Genomic DNA, 22,383 nt, shown 5'->3' on the forward strand with positions numbered 1-22,383 from the left:
TTAACTCTCTCCTTATGTGAATGACGAGTGGGCCCCACTTGCCATCTCCTTCTTCCTCACCGTTCTTTTCCTCTCTCCCTGACTCGCGCGTTAATCCTCCAAGGCAAGCAGGTACAAGCTGCCCCGGCCCGGCGGACCTCGCCACGGCCGTCCTCGCCGTGCTGCCCTGCGCTGGCACCATGCCCATGTGCGCGCCCACGCCGCGGACATCGGTACTGGCGACGGCGAGGCTCGCCGCCACGGCCGCACAAGCACGCACTGGCGCCCCGCCCCGGCGGACCTCGCCGTCGCCGCCCTCGTCGCGCGACGCCCGCCCTGTCCGCCCCCGCCACGCTGCGCCCCGCCCTGGCCGCGCCCCCTTACCGCGGTCGCCCTCGACGTGGTGCCCTCGCCGTGGCCGCGCTGCACCCCGCCGCGGCCGCCCTCGCCGCGCGGCACCCGCCCTGGCCGCCCCCGCCGCGCCCCGCCCCATCCCGGCGGGCCTCGCCGTGGCCGCCGTGCTCGGCATTGTCGCCCTCCGAGTCAGCGCCCAGGGGGTCACCGTCCATTGCGCCAGCTTCTTCCGCGACGCGGGCTTCCTCCTCCTGGCCCTCGCCGCCATGGCCGTCGTCCTGGCTGCGGGCGTGGTCGACGTGCGGCCTCGACGGGAGGGCCATGGCGCGGCAGCGACGCGCGGCCCCGACGGGGGCCATGGCCCGGCGGCAACGGCGGCGCGCGGCCCCGACTAAGGGGCATGGCGCGGCGGCGAAGCGCGGCCCCGACGGCGAGCCATGGCGCGGCGGTGGCGCGCAGCCCCGACGGGAGGACCACGGCACGCGCGTCCTGCTGTGGAGTGCGGGAGAGAGAGATTGGGAGGGCAAAATTGTCAATTTACTAGGTTAGGCCCACATGTCAGGGCTCCAAATCCGTTAACTCCTAACAGATGGTGGATGGAATGGTATAGAGGTCAAAACGAAAAAACACGATGGTACATAGGTGTCTACAAACTTTTTAGTGGTATGGACGTTGGGACCAACTTTTATAATGATATACATGTAAAAGGCTCCTGCGTAGCGGGTGGCCACTGGCCAAGGCCTAAGTGGGAGTTACTTAGCATGTGGCCAAGGCCCAGGTGGCACTTTGCAGCCGATCGGCCGCAGCATATGTGAGGTGTTCTACTATATTTCATAAACAACCCCCCGGAAATCTTATATACTGTATATCTTTGCAATCAAGTAGATGTTGTGCTATTAGTATATAATCTCAAAAGGGTGAGTTTTAATTTGTTGGGTAAAACAAACACACACAATGGGGGGGGGAATCTAATGGTCACAAAATGATTATGACATTGCGAAACTTTAGAGAATTATTTTTTCAAATTTACTTCTTTTAAGGTGACTTAGATCTTGTATTTGCGTAAGTCACCAGTGTTGGGCTGCCTATGTTGTGTCTACCGGTTCTTTTATTTTTTATTTTTTTATTTTTTATTTTTTCTTCTATTTTTTGCGATGTAGATGCATTTTTCTGTGTGTAACTAACTTGTTCGCAATGCCGAATCATTTGTTCGTTTTGTATGTTAAATTGTTCCGTGATGTTGATTTATTTGTTCGCAATTTTCGTGATGTGTAATATTTTATTCATTGCATTATTATTTGTTCATCATATTTAAATTTTTGTTCGTTACATTATTATTTGTTCGTATTGTTAAAACATTTGTTCTCGTAAATCGAACAGGTGACTTACAGGAATGCTATATCTAAGTCACCTGATGAGGAAACAGATCCTTTTTTTCACTGCTAAACGGTTGGAATTTTCTTAGAAATGAAACTAAGTGAATTTAATCAAGTCGCATTTCATATATACTACAATTAGTAGCGCAAAATCAGTAGGCCCTGCCAGTAACTTTATCTAGCCGGGAAGAGACTAGTAGTTAGATGTTACTCCCCCATTCCAAATTTAGATCGTATCGATAAATCTAATGCATAGTTTCTGTTATGTGTATATATATATATCCATTCATGTGGAGTAGGTTTGTCTACTCTAACTAAGACAGTCAGTGTGCGTATGTCTATCTTACGCTAGCACACGCTCTGCCTAATCAAGGGCTTGATGCATCCCGGCGACGAAGAAGCGGCCGGAGGCGACGTCCTGGGTGGCGTAATAGATCGTGCCGGGGCTCACATGGTTGTGCACCCCCTCGTACATGGTCACAACGTAGCTCGGGTCGTCCTTATCTCGCTCGACCCTCTTCTTGACGTTGCAGCCCTCCGTCGAGCACCGGTAATAGTTCCTGCAATAATCGTTTAATTTGAAGGCTCATCAGTCCACGTACCTGCTGGCCGTTACGTTCCAAAATAATAATATAAACTTGCAATTACATCGTTCTTCCTATTCACCATTCTCGATCACTACTAGGCATTCAAATTGAAATACACTACAAATTAGAGGTGTGCGAAGTAGTTATCAGCTTTTTATCCCCATGTAGTCATGTACCTCGGATTAGGGCTGTTCTTGACGGACTTCTTGCCGTACTTCCTCCATTTGTAGCCGTCGTCGAGCACCTCCTCCTCCGACCTCACCCGGAACGCGATCCTGTCCGTCGTCCTCGTGGACCCTTCTGCCCCCGCCATGGCGGCCGCGCCCCTGAAAATGTCCAACTGGTCAAAAGGTGCGACTCGATCCGATCCCGCTGATGCAAAAAAGTTTCTCTAAACAGTACCGGTGCATCACGTATCTACTAGACATGCGCGAGACTGACATGACATGATGAGCATAGCCCGAGGCGGCGTCCGGCCCGGCGTACTCGACCGGCATCTCCGGCGGCGGCGGCCCGAACGTCGTGCCAGGCACAACCGACGAGACGTCTTCCTCCGACAGGCACTCGAAGACGGCGTCGGGCTGCCGCGGCGGCGCCAGGCCGGTGAGAGCCGCACCACCGAACGCGAGCTGGGGCCGGGAGAATAATAAAGCCGCCGCGGGGCTACGAGCGCCGCCGTAGAAGGCGGATGCTGCTAGGCCGCTGCCGGCGCCGGCGCCGTCGCACGGGTGGCGGCACGCCATGGCCGGGAAGAAGCAGACGGCGTCGGCGGGGAGCGAGTCGCAGGACGCTAGCGCCATGTGCTGATGTGCATGGGCCGAGACCGGCCACAGCTGCGGCGAACTAATGAAGGGATGCCCCCCGCCGAAGCGCTCGTTTTTATAGGCGCGCGCGCCCGGGGGATCAGCGCGAATGCGCGATCCTGCAGAAAGATTCCAAAGGCGGCGTCGCTGGCTAGGTGGTTCCCGTGGCGAGGGCTCCGGGCGCGACGCCGCGACGGCGACGTCGCGCGCGGGGGCTTTCGCACGGGGTTTCCTGGGCGCACGGAGAAGCTTCGGCGCGGCGCGCACGCGGGGGAGGCGAGCGGGCGGGAGGGCGCAGGCAGCCGCCGCCCCCGTTGCGATTTTCCGGGCCGTTGATTTGCTGCCGCGGTCCCTGGTGGCCTGGCTGGAGCCGTACGTAAACGTGCGCGCGTGCGTGGCGGAGGAAAGGGTCGGCCGGGCGGGCACGGGTGCTGGTTGGGCCCGTCTCTGTCGGCCCATCCTTGTCGCGCGGTTGCGCTGGCGGTGTGGGTGTGGTCGCGGGCTGCGGCGAGGGGCGGGACTCGCATCTTATATCACGTTCGAGAATTACTGCAACCAGGACCATATACATCCATCATACATGCAATCATATCATGTCATCGCGCCTTGGAGGCTTGGACACTGATTTACTCCAGATTGAGACACGGAATTTAAATGCAATGCAGTGCTCCTACAATATTTCAAAAAAAACAAAAAAAAATTCCGCTGCCGGATTCCCGAACCACCGCGCGGTGCGCGGTCAAAACATGGTGAGCAGCAAAAACTTGCGCTGAGGCTAATCCTAATGCAAGTTTTATAGAAATTTCATGCACATTAAATATAGTGACACGTCAGCAATTGTGATGACATGGCAAGTTAATTATGAAGAAAGAGAGGAAAGGAGTTTTATCAGGATGAAACTGTATATACACTGTTTTCAAGACTATGAAACTTATTGACACTTACATTGGGGGCTATAGAGTTTTATTTCTTGCACTTATGTCCAACCACATGCTTCACAATTAAATGCTATGGCTAGTTTATGAAACTATAAAATGAAACTTTGCATTGGGGGACCTTGTTTCATTCACGAACTCAAATTACATGACACTCTATGAAACCATGCAATGAAATCTTGCACAGGGAATAGCCTAATAATACTATGTTGTTAATAAAAGTTGCTATGAAAAAAAATTGATAAGAGCTTACGTTGGAAGAAGTTGCCACAGTAACTTTGGGTCTCAAAACATTATCTGCACTGAAGTTGCTTGCGACAGTTTATAGCTTTCTGAAAAAAAAAAGAAAGTTGTCGAAGCAATCATCTTTTCTAAGAAAGGCCTTGTCTTGCGCGGAGATCACTCGGCGCGTGGGGTTAACGGACCCTGTGAGACATTAATGCATCTCACAGTTTCACCTAAAAAATTTAAGAAACATTAAAAAAAAGGATGCTAGACGTTATCGAGCAACTCGGCCGTTTTCAAGCCGGCAGAGTCCCTCTCCACTTCTCCAGTGCCTGAATTCAAGGCACGTGGCCGGCGCAGAGGATTTCATCGGAAGGAACGTGGCGGGCTGGCGGCACGAGACGACGCAGACGCTCTCCAGACACCGGCGCTGCCTGCCCGGTGCCCGGCCAGTAACCCCGGAGTATTTTCTGGGCAGGTTCGGCCAGCATCAGCGTCCGCAAAGCGCCCCCCCGGGCTGAACTGGACCGGCCGGGTGCGCCCTGCCCAATCGCTCGCTGATCAGCTTGCCCGTGCCGTGCCGTTTTCGCCGTTCGCAGGCTGCGCGGCGCACGGTCGATGCTGCTCTCGCTCGGCATCGTTTCGTTCCCTTCACTCTCTGCCACGGGGGAGTACTGGTGGTACTACTGGTGAGTGATGACGACGCCGACTGCTGCTGCGTAGGCCATGGGCGCGTTTAGTTCCCCATTCAAAAATTTTTAGATGTCAAATCAGCACTTTGATTGGATGTCGGGAGGATTTTTCGGACACTAATTAAAAAACTAATTTCAGAACTCACTTGGAAACCACGAGACGAATCTTTTGAGGCCTTTGACCGCGTCATTAGCACATGTGGGTTACTGTAGCACTTATGGCTAATCATGCACTAATTAGGCTTAAAAGATTCGTCTCGTCATGTACATCCAAACTGTGTAATTAATTTTGTTATTTAATTACATTTAGTGCTTCATATATGTGTTTAAAAGGGAGGTGAAAATTTTTGGGTGAAAATTTTTGGGAACTAAACGCGCCCCATGTATAGGTTCCACGACCTGGGGTTCAGAAATCAGAAACACAGAAGATGATCTCCTCCTCTGATTCAATGCAGCGACGTGCGCGTCAACGGCTGTATGGTTACGCACAGTTGATGCGTCCGTGATCGTACGCTGACAAATCAGAGGATGATGTTGTACCACTACAGACATGACAGTTGACAGAGATTTTAACGTGCAAGCATACGATGGAGGCATGGAGCTGCTGCAGCTGCCCGGACCAAATTGATTAACTGCACGCAGTCTCCGGTGTCCAATAGGCAATAGCCACAGGCCTCAGCCCCTCACAGGCGAAACCAATGAAGGCCCTGTTTAGTTCTAGAAAAATTCTCACTTTACCCGTCACATCAAATTTTTGAACATATGCATATAGCATTAAATACATTTAAAAAAATAACTAATTACACAGTCTAACTGATTAGCATGAGATAAAATTTTTAAATCTAATTAGTTTATAATTGAATATTATTTATCAAGTAACAACGAAATGTGCTACAGTACCAAAATTTTCACGAAAACTTTTCGGTGCTTCGACCACTAATTAGCGATATTAAATAAAGTCTAATTACGAAACTACCTCCATAACTATTGTACTGTAGCAGCACTGTAGCTAATGAGGCCTTTGACCTTACGAGTAGGGGATAATTAAGCACGGTTATTATAGCATCACTCTAGCTAATTATGATAGAACTTGACTTATTAGATTCATCTCGAAAAATTATATCTATCCAAAAAAAATCACAAATAAATTTCATTTAATACTTCATACATGCATTTGTCTTTTTTTTTTAAAATTTTTCACGACACGGCCACAGCCGAAGTCGCGCGAGAACTGTGCGGTGGGGATAGCGATCGGTGATTACAGAGGCTCATTCCGCCCTGTCCCACTGTCCAGGCAGAGGAGCCCGCCGTTGCAGTTGCTCTGATGCCGAATCGCCTCCCTGCCTGGGAAATTAAAATGAGCCGCCCGCGGCCATTCCGCCGGGTATACGGACGGTGGATGGTGATTCCGCCCGCGCGCAGCAGGTTTGTCGAGATTCGGGAAGGACGTGGGTGTGTTTTTTTTAATATATGCATACGGTGCAGTGGTTTTCGCAAATACAGTGGGTATACGGTGCAGTGGTTTTCGCAAATGCAGTGGTTTTAATATTATAGACAGGAACAGGTTGCGTCGTCCTCCTTCCTTCCCTCTGCTCCCCGAGATATATCGAACCCGGCCGCTTGCCCCACAGCTCATCTCCCCATTCTCAAATCCATGGCTGTACTGACCCGGGCTCCGGAAGGGGGCACCGCGGCATTGCCGTCGCGCAAGGTTTGGAGGCCCAATCCACACTCATGCTCTCCGGATGCTGCCGCTGAGTCCAACGGTGAGGCCTCCGATGTCGCCCCACCTCCGGCGACGGTGCTGACTCTGCCGCCGAAGGCAACGCCTCGCCGCTCATGCCCCCACGCCAGTCGCGCGGGGAGGCCGCCGCCATCAAGCTCCTCAGCTCGCATCCCATCGACCCGCCAAACATGGATTCGAGGTTTCCTGTGGATTTCGGAAGAGGGCACAAGAAAAGGTACAGTTCTCGGAAGCTACTTCGTCGCGGTTATGATGTTCCTCGTGGCTTCTCGTGTTCTTCACAGGTGCTGATGTTCTTCGCGTTTGTTGCTGTAGGTGCAGAGGGATGGCGATGACGACTACGCGGCAGCCAGATCTCACGGATTGAGAGTTGAATCTTGCTTAGAGAGGCGGTTGCTGCTGGATCTGGCATCCAAGTGCTCCACGTGTTCAGGCTGCATTGAAGCTCGAGCTCCTGCCTCTGGCTGCGCCGGCTGCAGTGCTTCCTTGGTGGAGCATCACTCATTTCTTGGGCATTGCCTCAACAAGCGGTAACCGGTGGAGGGCGATGCTGGGCTTGACAGCACTAAGCTGGCAGCTAATATGTGAACCTCATTTATGATTCTTGGGTGTCCTTTTGTTGCAAGGAAAAAAAATCTAACTTTCTGCACTAAATAGCTTGCTTCATTATCTATAGAATAGTTAGATTGATTCTTGTTTGAGAAAATGGTGTGCATAATCTTGAGGTGACCAAATTTCGAGATTTTTTATTTTATTAAACACGTGCTGCCTTCAATTTGACTTTTGCGTAGTTTTTTTGTGGTTTGTGAAGAATGTGCATCTAAAGATTCTAGGCAAAAGTCTATTTATGCATCTCCCATGTTCAATAGTTTCGAGATCTACTATCTGCCCCAAAATATGTGAATATTATCTACTGACCATTTTTTATAATTTTTGTTATATGCAAAATGATATGTGCATGTTCATGTTATTATTATTTATAGTGTATCAAGTCAGATGCACAGGGGAAGCACTAGCATAGAGCAATCTGCAGATTATCACTGTTTGATATTATATACAAATAATAACTTAAGATATGTGCATCTTCAGTTGTGCATGCCCTTTTACCTCAAATCTTGTGATGCACAAACAGTTGTGCATGCCCTCATGCAATTAGTTGTACATGTTGTACCAAATAATTGATTGGATGTTGCTCTCAATTCTTGAAAAAAAATATTTGTAATCATGTATAATTTTTTTTGATTTTTTTGTGCACAAAGTTATTTTCCTTTGTTTTATGGTCACAAAAATTTGGTGAATCCTTTTAAAATTGAAGAATCTTGGAATATTTGCTTATGGCAAAAAATATTAGGCCCTGTTTAGTTGAAACACAAAATTTTTTTGCGAAAGAATTTTGCTAATTTGAAGTACTAAATGAAGTCTATTTATAAAATATTTTGCACAGATGGGTTGTAAATCGCGAGACGAATCTAATGATGCTAATTAATCTATGATTAATTTATAATTAGCGGATGATTACTGTAGCATCACTGTTGCAAATCATAGATTAAGTGGGCTTATTAGATTCGTCTCGCGATTTACAATCTATCTATACAAAAAGTTTTGTAAATAGACTTTATTTAGTACTTCATACATATGTCGAAATATTCGATGTGATTTTTTTTACGTGGGTGGAAACTAAACACGGCATTAGCATCCCCGCCCGGTGTTCTTGAGGTGAGGAAGATGAAGAGCTGCTCCGTTAGCGCCGGATGAAAGTATTTTTTTTACTCTCGATGTTACTGTTGAAGATTCCAACTCTAGAACCGTCGCCCACCTGGTCTGAGCGTCTGACAACCCATGTTCCCAGCTGGACCTGCCGCTGTAGAAGTACGATGGACCTGCAACTGTTCATTTATACGCTCCTACCTCCTCGGCGGTCTGCCCTCCACCGGAATCACGACGCAAACACGATCGTCCAGATTCCCGGCGGAACGGCGCCGCGCGGCACAAAATCCACTCTTCCTGGACCGACTGGCGGATGCATACACCGAACCCTTTCTCAACAGTGAACAACAGATAAAGCGCAGGCCCGGGTGACGGGATCGGAATGTCTGTAAATAGTAGTAGATCTTGTACTGTACCTGCCAAGCACCGATCACTGCACTCGCGCGCGCTGCCTGTTCGGAACCTGCCAGGAACGTAGGACAAGGACTCGTTTTCACGTGAGTCGCATTCCTATCACTCTGTTGGTCAGCTGCAGCAGTCTCCAGCCCAATAATATTTTCCTCAAACACTGCTCTAGCACTAATTTACAGCCATCAACCAGCCAACATTATTTTTCTCACACCACTCCAACTACTAGCTCCAGCTCCAGCTCCGGCTCCAACTCCAACCTAGCGAACAAGCGAACAGAGAGTATATTACCGCCCTCAAGGGGGCCAACAAGTCAAGGCGAAAGGGGCACCCACGTCACAAACCCATAGATGGATGGATTCGACATCCTCTCATAGCTCGTGTCAACCGGACACTGACATATCCTGTAGCCTCTGCAGAGTAGATGATTCGGTGCGTCGTCATATCACACCAAGCGAAAAGTGTTTAGGCTATCCGCAGTAGTCTTAAATTGAGGAAGGCTTGTAAATCGGCTCCTGCGTGAGCATATGGACCACATTGGTCGTGTGTCCTTAGATTTAGTTTAATGTTAAGAGATAGAGTCCGATCGGAACAAGATTAGTTTAGATTGTTTCCCAAGTCTCCGGACTATAAATATGTATCCTGAACACAAGAAGAAGTATGACGAGATCAAAGCTCTGCTAGAAGCCGATCTCATCGGCTCTTTTGAGAAGACTCGCAACCATGGCATCAGGTGGAAGGGGTTCTCACCAGAAGGCGCTCTTGACAATGTAGATCCGTCTGTACCATCTGAAGAGCGCACCAGAGCCCTGCGTCAGGAGATGAACTACATGGTGGCCCATTCGCTTCATCGGCATTCTCAGAGCCTGATGAACGAGCTTGAACGCATGGCGCACCGCGTCATCCAGGAGATAATCAAGAACCAGTACTCTCCATCGGGGCCAACCCTGGGGAGTCACACAGAGGAAGCTGCACTGCATTCTAGGCCGCAACTGCTATTCTCATTTGCAGCTCCCAGACCACAGAGCTCGCCGATCTACATCGTCCACAAGATCGGCGGTGATCCTGGGGAAGGCCAGTTCCTCACCGAGCCACCCAAAGAGATCTCGCACGGTTACACGTGCGCCTACATCCCTGACAGCGTCAGTCCAGCACGCTCGGTGCAGATGGCGAACCCAGGAGCTTCTGGAGTAGGCGCAGAGAAACAAGCGTGGCTGGCAAAGTACGCTACTGGGCCGAGTGCTGAGCCATCGGCCCCAGGAGTTCTTAGTGTGGAGCAGGTCAGTGCAATACTGAGAGACCAGTTCGGCATCCTGCCCAAGAGGAAAGCAATCGGCTATTCCAAGCCGTATCCAAGCGACTATGACTTGATCCCACTGCCACCTAAGTATCGGCTTCCTGAGTTCACCAAGTTCAACGGGTCAGAGGGAGCCAGCTCCATCGAGCATGTGAGCCGATACTTAACGCAGCTTGGGATGATTTCAGTGTCGGATCCGTTAAGGGCCCGGTTCTTCGGCCAATCCCTGACAGGCCCAGCTTTCGGATGGTATGCATCACTGGCTCCGGATTCAATTCGGACTTGGAGGCAGCTTGAAGATCAATTCCATACCCAGTACCATTCGGAGGCTGCTGAAGCCGGAATTGCCGACCTCGCCCAGGTCAGGCAAAAGCGAGGAGAGACCGTGTCGGAGTACATACAGCGCTTCAGAGAAGTCAAGAACCGATGCTACTCGTCGCGCATCACAGAGAAGGAGGCAGTCGATCTGGCTGTCCTGGGACTTGCTAAGCCGATCAAGGATGTGGCTTTTCAGTTGGAGTTCACGTCTCTGGCGCACCTGGTGCAGAAGCTTACAGCATACGAGCATTACCATCCTGAGCTGTACCAGGACAAGTTCAAGCGCCATGTAAACATGGCACAAGCTGAAGAATCTGACGACTCTGGCGAGGAGCAAGAAGTAGTCGTGGCAGAGTGGACTCGGGGGGCAAACCCTGTCCCGTGCAAGTGGGTCAAACAGCAGGGACTTGTGAAGGACTTCGACTTCGACGTGACCAAGGCGGAGCAGATATTTGATCTACTCCTCAAAGAAAAACAGCTGAAGCTCCCAGAGAATCACAAGTTGCCAACGGCCCAAGAGCTGCAGGGAAGACTGTACTGCAAATGGCACCACTCGTTCACTCATTCCACGGGTGAGTGCAAGGAGCTACGTCGACAGATACAATCGGCTATCGAGCAAGGCCGATTAATCCTGGCTCAACACACAATGAAGGTTGACACGAAGCCCTTCCCGCAGGCTAATGTTGTGGAGCTGTCAGACTTCGGATTCGAGGGCCAGGATCTAGCATTCCAGATCAACATGGTGGGACCTGTGCGCCGCCATGACAAGCAGAAGAGAGAGGCCGCTTCTGGGAAACGGCCGCAGGATGAACGTGAGTTGGAGCAGCAACATGTGACTGAAGAGCAAGTACGTCATATCCGCAACCAGCTCCCAGCTTCTAATCGGTTTCTGGAAAAATACCAGTACCAGTACCAATTGCGACGCCGATATGAATCGGAAGAAGATGAGTACGAGCACCGCTCAGGAAGGACATTGGGGAGGCGCCAGGCTATATGCGACCACTGGCATTGCCCGTTCTTCAGGTACTGTTGGAATTCCGGCATGAGCCGATTATCTACTATAGATGATTGCTTGGAGTGCAGGCCTCGAGGACACCAGCAGGACAAGACATCAGTGTTCCGGCGCTTAGGGCCCGGAACACATCATGATGACCGTATGAAGAGGCCAACCAAGGGCGATTCCGAGCAAGAAGAAGAAGAAGACAGGTACCATCGCCCACGGTGGTGTCCTGATGGGATCAATCGCTCGCAGAAGCGCAGAGTACAGCGCTTGCGCAATCTGGAAGAGGCTGAAGCCAAATACCTCGACTTGCTGAGAAAGGCGCATCCGGATCTCGCGGAGCAAATCAGGCGACCGCGAAGGGAGGAGAGGCGCTCTCCAAGGAAGGAGTGGCGCCCCAAGCAGGCAAAAGCCGATGAGAGACCATCGGCTGACGTGAATATGGTGTTCGTGCTCCCATCGGAGTTTCGGGCACCCCAACCGGAAGAATTGGCTATCGCGCAGTTGGATCTCGTTCCGCGGCCAATCATCTTCGAGAAGCCCAAGGAGAAAAGCTACAAGCACCTGAAGGGGTTATATCTCAAGGGCCTCATCAACGGCAAGCCTGTGAACAGGATGTTGGTCGACTCTGGCGCTGCAGTCAACTTGATGCCGTACTCTGTGCTGCGCCGATTGGGTCGTTCTTCTGCTGATCTGATCAAGACCAATGTGATGCTCAATGACTTCAATGGACAGCCATCAGAGGCGATGGGGGTTCTTAACGTGGAACTGACAGTGGGCCGCAAGACTGTACCAACATCGTTCTTCATCGTTAACAGCAAGAGTACATACACAGTGCTGCTTGGAAGGGACTGGATTCATGCTAACTGTTGTATTCCCTCCACAATGCATCAGTACCTCATCCAATGGGATGGCGATGAAGTAGAAGTGGTCCCTGCAGACGATTCCAGCGAGGTCTCCGTCGCAGATATGAACGCCTGGGATGCGGAAGGACAAGAGCCGATCTCAGGGATCGCCCTGGAAGACTGTGATCGGATCGAGGCGACAAAAAACGGACTGAGGCTGGTCTTATCCACTGGCCTCACAGAATAGATGCATCCTGGCATGCTGATAGGGAGGCCGGTCCCAGCGACCGGCCCCAAAAAATAGAAAAATTCTGTTTGTGGTCGGAATTGTTACATCGTGTACACATGATGGTCATCTCCCTGTGTTTGCCGCTGATCTTGTAGACAACGGAGACTCGCCTGCGTTCGCAGCTGTTTTTTCAGACGACGGTAAATTAGGATATGTGTTCACATCGGCTGACGATTTGGAAGAAATTGATATCGGTCCTGGGGATAAGCCACGGCCGACATTTATCAGCAAGAAGTTGGATCCGGTCTTGCGTGAGGAGATGATTGCATTACTGAAAGAGTACCGGGACTGTTTTGCATGGGACTACACTGAAATGCCCGGTCTGGATAGAAGCATCGTCGAGCATCGGCTCCCGCTCAAGAAGGGGTTTCGGCCGTTTCAGCAACCAGCACATCAGATGAAGGCCGAAGTCCTAGAGGAAGTCAAGAAAGAAATAGAGAAGATGTTGGATGCTGGGTTCATCAGACCGTGCCGGTATGCAGAATGGATCTCCAGTGTGGTGCCGGTGCAAAAGAAAGATGGCCGATGGCGTGTCTGCGTCGATTTTAGAGATCTCAACAGAGCAACTCCGAAGGATGAATACCCGATGCCTGTTGCAGAGACATTGATCAACGCCGCTGCTGGCCACAAAATGATGAGTTTCATGGACGGTAATGCCGGTTACAACCAGATCTTCATGGCCCCGGAAGACGTGAACAAGACCGCGTTCAGAGTACCAGGCGCAGTTGGCTTGTTCGAGTATTTGGTTATGACCTTTGGACTGAAGAACGCCGGTGCAACGTACCAACGTGCCATGAATTATATTTTCCATGATCTCATCGGCAGATTGGTAGAAATCTACATTGATGATGTTGTGGTCAAGTTCAAATCGGCTGGGGGGCATCTAGAAGATCTGCGCCAAGTTTTAGAACGGACTCAAAGGTTTGGACTCAAAATGAACCCAAAGAAGTGTGCCTTCGGTGTATCGGCCGGTCAATTTCTGGGATTCCTGGTGCATGAACGGGGAATCGAGATCGGCCTGAAGAGTCAAGAATCTGTGAGGATGATGAAACCACCTACTACGAAGAAAGAGTTACAGAAACTCATCGGTAAAATTAACTTTGTCAGGCGATTTATTTCTAATCTGTCTGGGCGCATTGAGCCGTTTATGGGTTTAGTGAAGATCAAATCCGATGATGAGTTTCGCTGGGGGGCAGAACAGCAACAAGCTTTTGATGAAATCAAGGAATATTTGTCAAAGCCTCCAGTATTGGCTCCTCCTCAGCATGATAGGCCGTTTTATGTGTACCTGTCCGTGGGTGACACTTCTATTGCTTCGGTGTTGGTTCAGAAGCATGACGGCCAGGAGAGGGTGGTTTTCTACCTCAGCAGACACATGTTAGACGCCGAGACCAGGTACCCTGAAATCGAGAAGCTTTGCCTTTGCTTATACTTTACATGTACAAAGCTTCGTCATATTTTGCTCTCGGCGGAAACAATTGTTATATGCAAATCGGATGTCATAAAGCACATGCTGTCGGCTCCTGTCCTGAAAGGCCGACTTGGAAAATGGATGTTCGCATTGTCAGAGTTCGATATCCGATATCAGCCTGCAAAAGCAGTCAAGGGACAAGCACTGGCGGATCTTGTTGCGGACAGGATCAGCACTGATATTGCTGCGGTATTTATTCGTGCTTGGGCTATGTTCTTTGATGGATCGGCTTGTGATGATGGGTGCGGTGTGGGAATTCTGTTGGTCTCGCCTCGTGGGGCGACTTATTCCTTTTCCATCAGAATGACTGCCCCATGCACCAATAATTTGGTAGAATATGAAGCCGTTTGCAGAGGGATGGAACTACTCCTTGAAGTTGGAGCAGAAGCGGTGGAAATTTTTGGGGATTCAAAGTTGGTGATTTCTCAGCTCACGGAGGAATATAGATGTGAGAGCGAGGCTCTTTTCCCAATATGGATGCAATGCCGTGAGTTGATGTCACAATTTAGGTACATCAATTTCCACGGGATACGCAGGACTCTGAACAATGAAGCCAATGATTTGGCACAGATGGCTTCCGCGTACAGGGAAGCAGCCGATGGAGTCGACGTGGAGGTTCAGTTTCTTGAACCTGGAGACTGGAGAGCCGATATCTTCAATTACTTGAAGGATTCGGCTCGGGGGGCACCCAGAAGGATAAGACTCAAGGCCATGAAGTATGTTCTGATAGGGGATGACATGTTCTACATGACCTTGGAAGGACTACTGCTCAAATGTCTAGGGCCTTCAGAGTCAAATCGGCTCTTGCACGAGGTTCATGAAGGAGCCTGCGGTATGCACCAATCGGCTCATAAGATGAAATGGCTGATTAGGCGATCGGGTTATTACTGACCCACTATGCTTGAAGATTGTTTCAAATATTATAAGGGATGTCAGGCATGCCAGAGGTTTGGCAAAATTCAGATAGTGCCAGCATCAGTGATGAATCCTATCATCAAACCCTGGCCATTTAGAGGTTGGGGCATGGACATGATTGGACAGATCAACCCGTCGTCTAGCAAGGGTCACCAATGGGTCTTAGCTGCCACAGATTATTTCACAAAGTGGGTAGAGGCAGTGCCCATGAGGTCAGTACCATCGAGAGATGTGATCAGCTTTATCAAAGAACACATCATTCACAGATTTGGGATCCCTCAGACCATTACGACCGATGGAGGATCGGTCTTTATATCAGAGGAGTTTAGAAAGTTTGCCGATGACATGGGGATTAAGCTGATCAGATCATCTCCGTATTATGCCCAAGCTAATGGACAGGCTGAAGCATCCAACCAGAGCCTTATCAAGCTCATAAAGAGAAAGATCGATGAATATCCTAGGCGCTGGCATGAGGTGTTATCAGAAGCTTTGTGGGCATATCGTATTTCGTGTCATGGGTCCACCAAGACGTCGCCGTACCATCTAGTCTACGGCCAGGACGCTGTGCTACCATGGGAAATCACGGCTGGATCAAGGCGTGTTGAGTTTCAGAATGATTTATCTGCCGAACAGTATGCAGCCTTGATGAACGATAATGTGGAGGACCTGACAGAGCTAAGGCTTTGGTCGCTGGAAAAAATCAAAGAGAACAAAGCTAAAGTTGCCCGTGCATACAACAAGAAGGTCAAGCCTAAGGATTTCCGAGTTGGAGATTTGGTTTGGGAGGCAGTATTGCCATTGAGAACTAAAGACAAAAAGTTTGGTAAATGGTCTCCAACTTGGCATGGGCCGTACAAGGTTGATCAGGTTTTGCCTGGGAACGCATACATGCTCGAGGAATTGGACGGCGTCAAGTTTCCTGTTGCTGTCAATGATCAGCATCTCAAGAAGTATTTCCCGAGCATGTGGGAAGGCGAGTAATGGAAAGCCGATGAGATCCATCTGGCTGCAGTGTAATAGGCCAACACGTTGAGTTGGCCGCAAAAAAAAGAGTCATGAAAGGCCAACATGTTGAGTTGGCCAGTAAAAAAAAAGAAAAAGAAAATCATGACAGGCCAACACTTTGAGTTGGCTAGTGAAATATATGAAAAGCGAACAGCCGATGTGTGACCATCGACTTAAGATGTTTTTAAAGAACAGTTACAAGTCTCAAGTTAACAGGCAGTGCTAATTCTCTTTTGAGCCTATTTACTGGTTCAGGAACTCTTCTATGGCATGGATGGCTTCAGTTCGGATGGTGTCTACTCGTGCTACAATCGCTTCGTCATCCTTGTCATTGCCTGTAACTATCTGCCGACTCAAGGTGCTGATTTCTGCAAACTCTGCTTGTATCTGCTTGTCTATTTTCTGGGTTTCTTGCTTGGAGTTTGCAATGGAGGTTTCCTCGGCCTGGATGGGTTCTTTAGTGGTGCGGACCTTTTCTTCGAATTCCGCCAGTTCTTTCTTCAGGAGGTCGAGTCGGTTCATGTTGGCAGATACATCAGCTTTGATATCTAGAGTTGCCTTCTTCTGGTTGAGGGCCTTGCACTTTTGGGTAATGTCAGCTTTCAGAGAAGCTTGAGAGCGACATGCTTCCATCCTTTGTTGTGCTTTACTGACTTCTATCCGAAAGAATGGGAGGTTGCTGGCTGACCAGAGCTTGATTTGCAATGGCTCCAGGAGTTGGGGTTCTATTTGCTCGAAGATATTCTTTATTTTGCTGGAATCATCAACCAGAGCGGTGATTGGAGCAGATAGAAGATCCTTGGTAAGTTGAAGCTGATGTGTCAAGTTAGCCGATTGCTGCAGAGATGATGTTTCTGCTCCAGGGACAGTTAGACCCATCGATGCGGGGTCGAAAGAAAGCAAACCTGAAATGTCAAAGCTCTATGGGCGTATCTGGAGTTAGAGCAAAATGCATTTATGGAGTTATCGGCTGGTTTAGAATTGGTTTTGTAATATTACCTGTTCTGAAGAAGAAGTGTTGGACGGTTCAGGAGCAATCGTCCTATTGAAGCTGGTGTTGGCGTCAAGAGCATCTGCTGCATCGGCTTGTTCAGCGCTTGCATCCATCAGTGCATCAGGAGTTGCAGCCGTCTCATGTTGATTCAGGCCTTCTACATTAGAGGTTTCTTCAGCTGCATCCTGGAAATAGAATTACAGTCAACCAGAGCATATATGTCTGAAATAAAGAAGAAGGTTTTGAATGATGAGTTACCTGGTTGGTGTTGGACTCTGATGGACTCGGAGATGCTGGTGCTGGTTTCTTGATCACTCGCCTTGTGATCATTTTCCTTTTCTTGGTCAAGACTCGGGGGGCAACTACTGCAGAAGCTTGTCTTCGTTTGAAAGCCAACTGAAGTAAGTCTGGCTGAATAGTCATTATCACTTTCTTCATTGGTGGTGATCCTTTGCAGAAGAGTACATCAGGAGCAGTTGGAAGGAGGTAAAATGGCTCCCCAGTACTGGTCGTGGGTTCTGGACCATCTTGTTGCTGCTAACAGGATGAGCAGGATTAGCCAAGAGGAAGGGATAGAGGACTCAGGAGGAATAAAGTACATAAATTCAGTACCTCTTCCTCGAGGATTACATATTCAGTATCGATTTGCTGCAGTCGAGGACCTAGAGCTTTTCTGAAGACATGAGTTCTCCACATGTTCCACCAAGTATCAAAGCCGATTGATGAAGAGATAAAGGACAGATCGGCTGGTATTGGGATTTGGAGGTCATCAAACATGCTGTAGCATCTTGAACTGGTGAGACCATCAGGCAGATCGGCTCTGCACTCCACCAAGTGGTGAATATGGAAGTGGGGAGGGACCTGTCCTAGGCCAAATTGCCGAGCTGCTATGACTGGCTGGTAAGATTCATAGCCTGGCTTGATAATTCTATTAGAGGTGCTGATGCCAACAGGAAGGAAGCTAGGTCGAATCATCAAAGAATACAGATGCCGAATGCTGTCGTCATCGGCAAAGCTATCTAGTTTGAAGGCAGTTGGGTTCTCAAAAGATTCAGATTCAGTAAATGGGAAATATAGGGTATTATCTAGTCCTTTGTAGAAGACTCTGAACCAGTTTACTGTATCTGTTAAATTCAGTTTACTGCCAGGGAGACTGAGCAAAGCTTGGCCGTAACTAGTACATCTGATTGATTTGCCACTTTCATCGGGGAAAGAGTTCTTGGTCAGGCCTTGGAAGTTGGGAATATGATGTTGAAAGTATAGTTGTGCCCATAACTGAATGAACCACCAAGGGCCTCCAGTTCTCAGTTTCTTGTGGTTGAGCAAATTGGATGTCATTAAATGGAGATATCTATATGTTTCTCCAAGAAAGAGCTTGTCTAGGCCGGTGTGATTACCATGGGCCAGGTGGTAGGCCAAAGGGAGATAGTTCTTAGTTGGAGCTAAAGAAGGGCCACAGAAGATGAAGTGCTCTAGCCAAAGATTTAAGAAGGCTGTGTGTTCCTTCTCAGTCACTGGACCTTTTGTTTTCATGTGCTGACTCATGTAAGTACCCCAGTTTGTGCAGTTGACTTTGGAAGAAAGTTTGAAGCGGACTTCTGCCATTTTGTGAGCAGCAGGATTAGGAGAGCTAATGTCTAGTCCAGTGATCATGGTAACATCCAGCAGAGTAGGGGTCATGGGTCCATGACCAAAGAGGAAACAATTCAGAGCATCAGACCAGAAATAGCCGATGGTTTTCAGAAGATTTTCATCTTTGTCAAGGGGTGACAGTGATAGACTAAGTGCATCGGCTATGTTCAAATCCTGCCATAAGGGCATGTGAGGTTTTGCTACTCTGTTGTACCATGTAATCCAGCTCTCAGGTGGATTAGGCCAGACTCTTAAGCAGTCGGCCCAAAGGTTCAAATCGATGTTTTGATTCACAAAAAGAATCCTATTTGCTTCACAAGAGATCAAATCTGTGGGGGTTTCATGTGTTTGTGGGCCAAGACAGAAAGATTTTGGATTAGAGGGATGCGGCAAAAGGATGTCTGACACCTGAAGTTCAGAAGTTCAGAAATATGCGTATGGTGTCATGTTTCAAAGTTTCAGTTTCAGAAACTTGGTAAGCTGAAGAAAATTTAAGGTTTGGGCCGGATGTTACCTTCAGGCCGCAGATTGCCGTATCATCGGTTGCGGAGCTTGTCGTCCGAGTTGCAGAATCTGCCATGGTACAGATCTGTCGACTTGGGGTTTGCTTGCTGTGGGCTCTGATTCGAATTCCAGCTGCTTGGAGGGTTCTTGCTCGGATTTGTAGAGCTTGGTTTTCGAATTACACTCGAATTTGAGGATTCGTCGAGTTCGGTTCAGACTGGAAGTATTATTCTTCTGCGGGTTGCTTCTAGTTTGAATTTCGTCGGCTCTTGGATATTTATGGAAGCCTGATGCGTTGCCATCGGCTTTTGGGAAGATAGATGAAGACACGAAATTGAAGGAACTTGATTTCATTAACGGAAAATTCATTACAAGGAAAGTCGATTGCTACAAAGGAATCAATCCTTCGGCTTTATGATCCTATGATGCTACCTACATCTACCAGTCGTAGGTGTCTGAACACCTACGGCGCTTCGGGCTTCGTGACAGTGCGTCTCCGTCGTCGTCGTCATCATCGTCATCGTCGTCGCTGCTGCCATCATCCTCGGCACTGCTGCTGCTTCGCCCGCTGCTGCTGCTGCTTCCCTCTTCGCTTCCCTCTGTGGGGGCTTTGAGGAACTGGTGGGGATTTCCTCCTGCCGCCGTATCGTCGCTGGAAGACGAGCCGATTTCTTCGGAGAAGTCGGCTCCTTCCCAGGAGAAGGCGTCGTCTTCACTGCTCTCCAGTTCCTCTTGGAAGAGGAACTGGGGGTCTTCTTCTCCTTCTGTCATGGGCTCGTCCTCCTTGGAGGCGACCCCGAAGTCGAACTCCTCTGCGTCCCAGTGCAGAGGAGCCAGCGCCTCGTAGGTCGCTGTTGGGTCCCACTCGGGGGTCGGCTCTCGGCTCTCTGGGATAGAGTCGATGGAGGAAGCCGAGAGGGAGGAAGAAGAAGAAGGGGAAGAGGAGGAAGAAGAAGAGTCTCCGAATGAGTTGGAGTCGGAGGAAGAAGAGATGGCCATGGCTGCTGGAGGATTGGGGTGGTTTTTTGCGTTACTGGCTCTGGGAGGAAGAATGAGTTTGCTATGGAGAAGAGCCGATTCGGGTGAAATTAAATAGTGAAAAGATGGAAGACGGATCGGCAGTTTCACATTCTACGAGGAGCCAGTTGCAGAGACGTTGCGTCTTCCTTGGTGGTTGCAGTATGTTTAATGAGCATTAACGGGAAGATGAGGCGACGGATTGGTTTTGGAACTATCATTGCCAAAACCAGGGGGCATGTGTTAGCGCCATAAATTAATAGTTAATTTATGGGCCGAAAGCAAGATGGGCTTAAAGCAGAAGATTGAGGAAGGCTTGTAAATCGGCTCATGCGTGAGCATATGGGCCACATTGGCCGTGTATTCTTAGATTTAGTTTAAGGTTAGAGATAGAGTCCGATCGGGACAAGATTAGTTTAGATTGTTTCCCAAGTCTCCGGACTATAAATATGTATCCTTTATTATTCATGAAGGAGAGCGTCATCACGACTCGCAAACAACAACTCTCGGCGCATCGCCACCCCTAATCCTAGGGTTTTCATCCAAGTAAGTGCCATGCTGCCCTGATCGCTTCTTGCGATCAGGGCGGTGTAGTTCTTGCTTTTACCTTGGTATTACTCGTACTGAAGCGTTTTTTATGGCGAGTAATGCTAGTTATCCTGATGTTCGTAGCATGGCTTTTAGTAGATCTGTTGTGCTTTATCGCTTATCATCTGCGAATATCATGTTGTCTCTGTGCCGTTACGTTTCAATCTCATGCTAGTTCTTGTCACATAGAATTAGTCGCACAGAGGCAACACCCTGCTTCTTTTATATCCAGTAGATCTAATCTGTTGTGGTTTGCTCTTTTCTTAAGAGTTTGCGTAATATCTGCTAGGTTAGGCCTTACAAACGGATTGGATGATCCGGTGGCGTAGTAGATGCTTTATCTTAGCCTTGATAGGGATTGTTCCGGGAATCGGCTCTTGCTAGTTCTTAGGCCTCTGTTGGGGTTGTGGTTTAGTTATCTGTTACGTTTATTAGGCCTAGTCATGTGTAGGATGTTCCGATCTAGCGATGAAGCTTTAACCATCGTGGATTAGATTAGTTAGATTTAATTGAAGCAGCTTTACAGTTATTTGCTTATTTCATTGAAATCTGGATGGTTACAGATCCAATCTGACACCGGGACTCGATCGGCTCTTTAAAGCCGATGCAAGAGTCGTCCCGGGGAGCCGACCACGGCTGGGACTTACGTTTACACATGTCTTTGTATGCAGGAAACTATTCGGAGCACGTTTGCACCCTCCTGATCGGGTATAGGTCAGGTGGCACGCCCGGTTTTCCACAAAACCTCCGGGCGCGTGACGGAATTGCGGGCCGTCGACGAGGGAGCAGTGCCTGCCAGCGCCCCAGCAACCTCCCGGTTCTTCGTGTTGCCCGTCGCTGCTCGCCGGTGGGTTTCGACCGACAACACCTAGTCACCGAGATTTCTTTCTTCCAGTTCTCCTGCGCCCATTCATCTTCTATATTTCCCCTCTATACCAACTACCAACCACAGGACTCACATGTCAGAAATTTTTTATCCTTTTCACCCATCTGCGACTCCCACTCCCTCTCTCCGGTACTCCGATCCCGCACCCTCGCCGGCGACAGGATCCAGGCGCTACCGGCGGAGGGGCAACGACGGGTGGGCGGAGCGGTGGCGACGAGCAACGGGCCGAGCGTGTGAGCTGCAGCGGCTCGGCGGGGCAGAGGGGGCTAGCGAGCGGAGCTTGCGGCCGCGGCTCCTGGCACTCAACGACACGCACAGGGTGGCGGAGGCAACGCGGCGGCGAGATCCGGGCGCGGAGGCCGAGGTCGGCGCCCGAGCGGCGGACCCGCGGGACGACAGCCTTGGGGTCGCGGAGCGGCGGGCCCGCAGGACGGTGGCACCCGTACCCTGAAGGGTGAAAATGAAAATGATAGTTTCTGATTTCTGATGATCGATTTTGAGATTTTTCCGACTTTTAAGGCTAAACGAAAATAAAAACAATTATCGAAAAAATGAAAACAAAAATGGTGAAATAATATGAAAATGAAAACGAAAGTGATTTGAGCATCTTCCGATCGTTTTCGAGAAATATCGTATTTTTGCGGTATTCTACCATATTTTATCAATAAAAATACCGTATTCACTTTTAGAATATCATATCTATATTTTTAGAGAGTCATGACTCTGTCGGTACCCTGTAGCAGAGATACCCACTCCTACTGCAGCAAGGCAGGACTGGCGTAGTCATCCGTAACTACGTCATAAGGGGCGGA

The 22,383-nt window shown here is 49.4% G+C and overlaps 1 protein-coding gene and 1 long non-coding RNA gene across 3 annotated transcripts; one reads left to right on the forward strand and one right to left on the reverse strand.

The window, feature by feature from the left end:
* Nucleotides 1-1,842: 1,842 nt before the first annotated feature.
* Nucleotides 1,843-3,112, reverse strand: LOC120710713 (probable WRKY transcription factor 51). Of its 2 annotated transcripts, none has more exons than XM_039996309.1 (3): nucleotides 2,738-3,112; nucleotides 2,473-2,622; nucleotides 1,843-2,269 (listed from the first exon to the last, which is right to left on the reverse strand). In XM_039996309.1, exons 1-3 carry the CDS (start codon nucleotides 3,094-3,096, stop codon nucleotides 2,074-2,076), a joined length of 705 nt encoding a protein of 234 aa, XP_039852243.1. In that variant the 5' UTR covers nucleotides 3,097-3,112; the 3' UTR covers nucleotides 1,843-2,073. The 2 variants fall into 2 exon arrangements, with proteins under 2 accessions (XP_039852243.1, XP_039852242.1); XM_039996308.1 differs by having other exon boundaries at nucleotides 2,699-3,112.
* A 3,196-nt stretch (nucleotides 3,113-6,308) lies between these two features.
* Nucleotides 6,309-7,899, forward strand: LOC120710714. Its single transcript, XR_005689990.1, has 2 exons — nucleotides 6,309-6,912; nucleotides 7,011-7,899. It is a non-coding gene; the product is annotated as an uncharacterized LOC120710714 (long non-coding RNA).
* Nucleotides 7,900-22,383: the final 14,484 nt, after the last annotated feature.

The sequence above is a fragment of the Panicum virgatum genome, chromosome 5K (assembly GCF_016808335.1).
Source record: "Panicum virgatum strain AP13 chromosome 5K, P.virgatum_v5, whole genome shotgun sequence".
NCBI classification, from domain to species: domain Eukaryota; kingdom Viridiplantae; phylum Streptophyta; class Magnoliopsida; order Poales; family Poaceae; genus Panicum; species Panicum virgatum.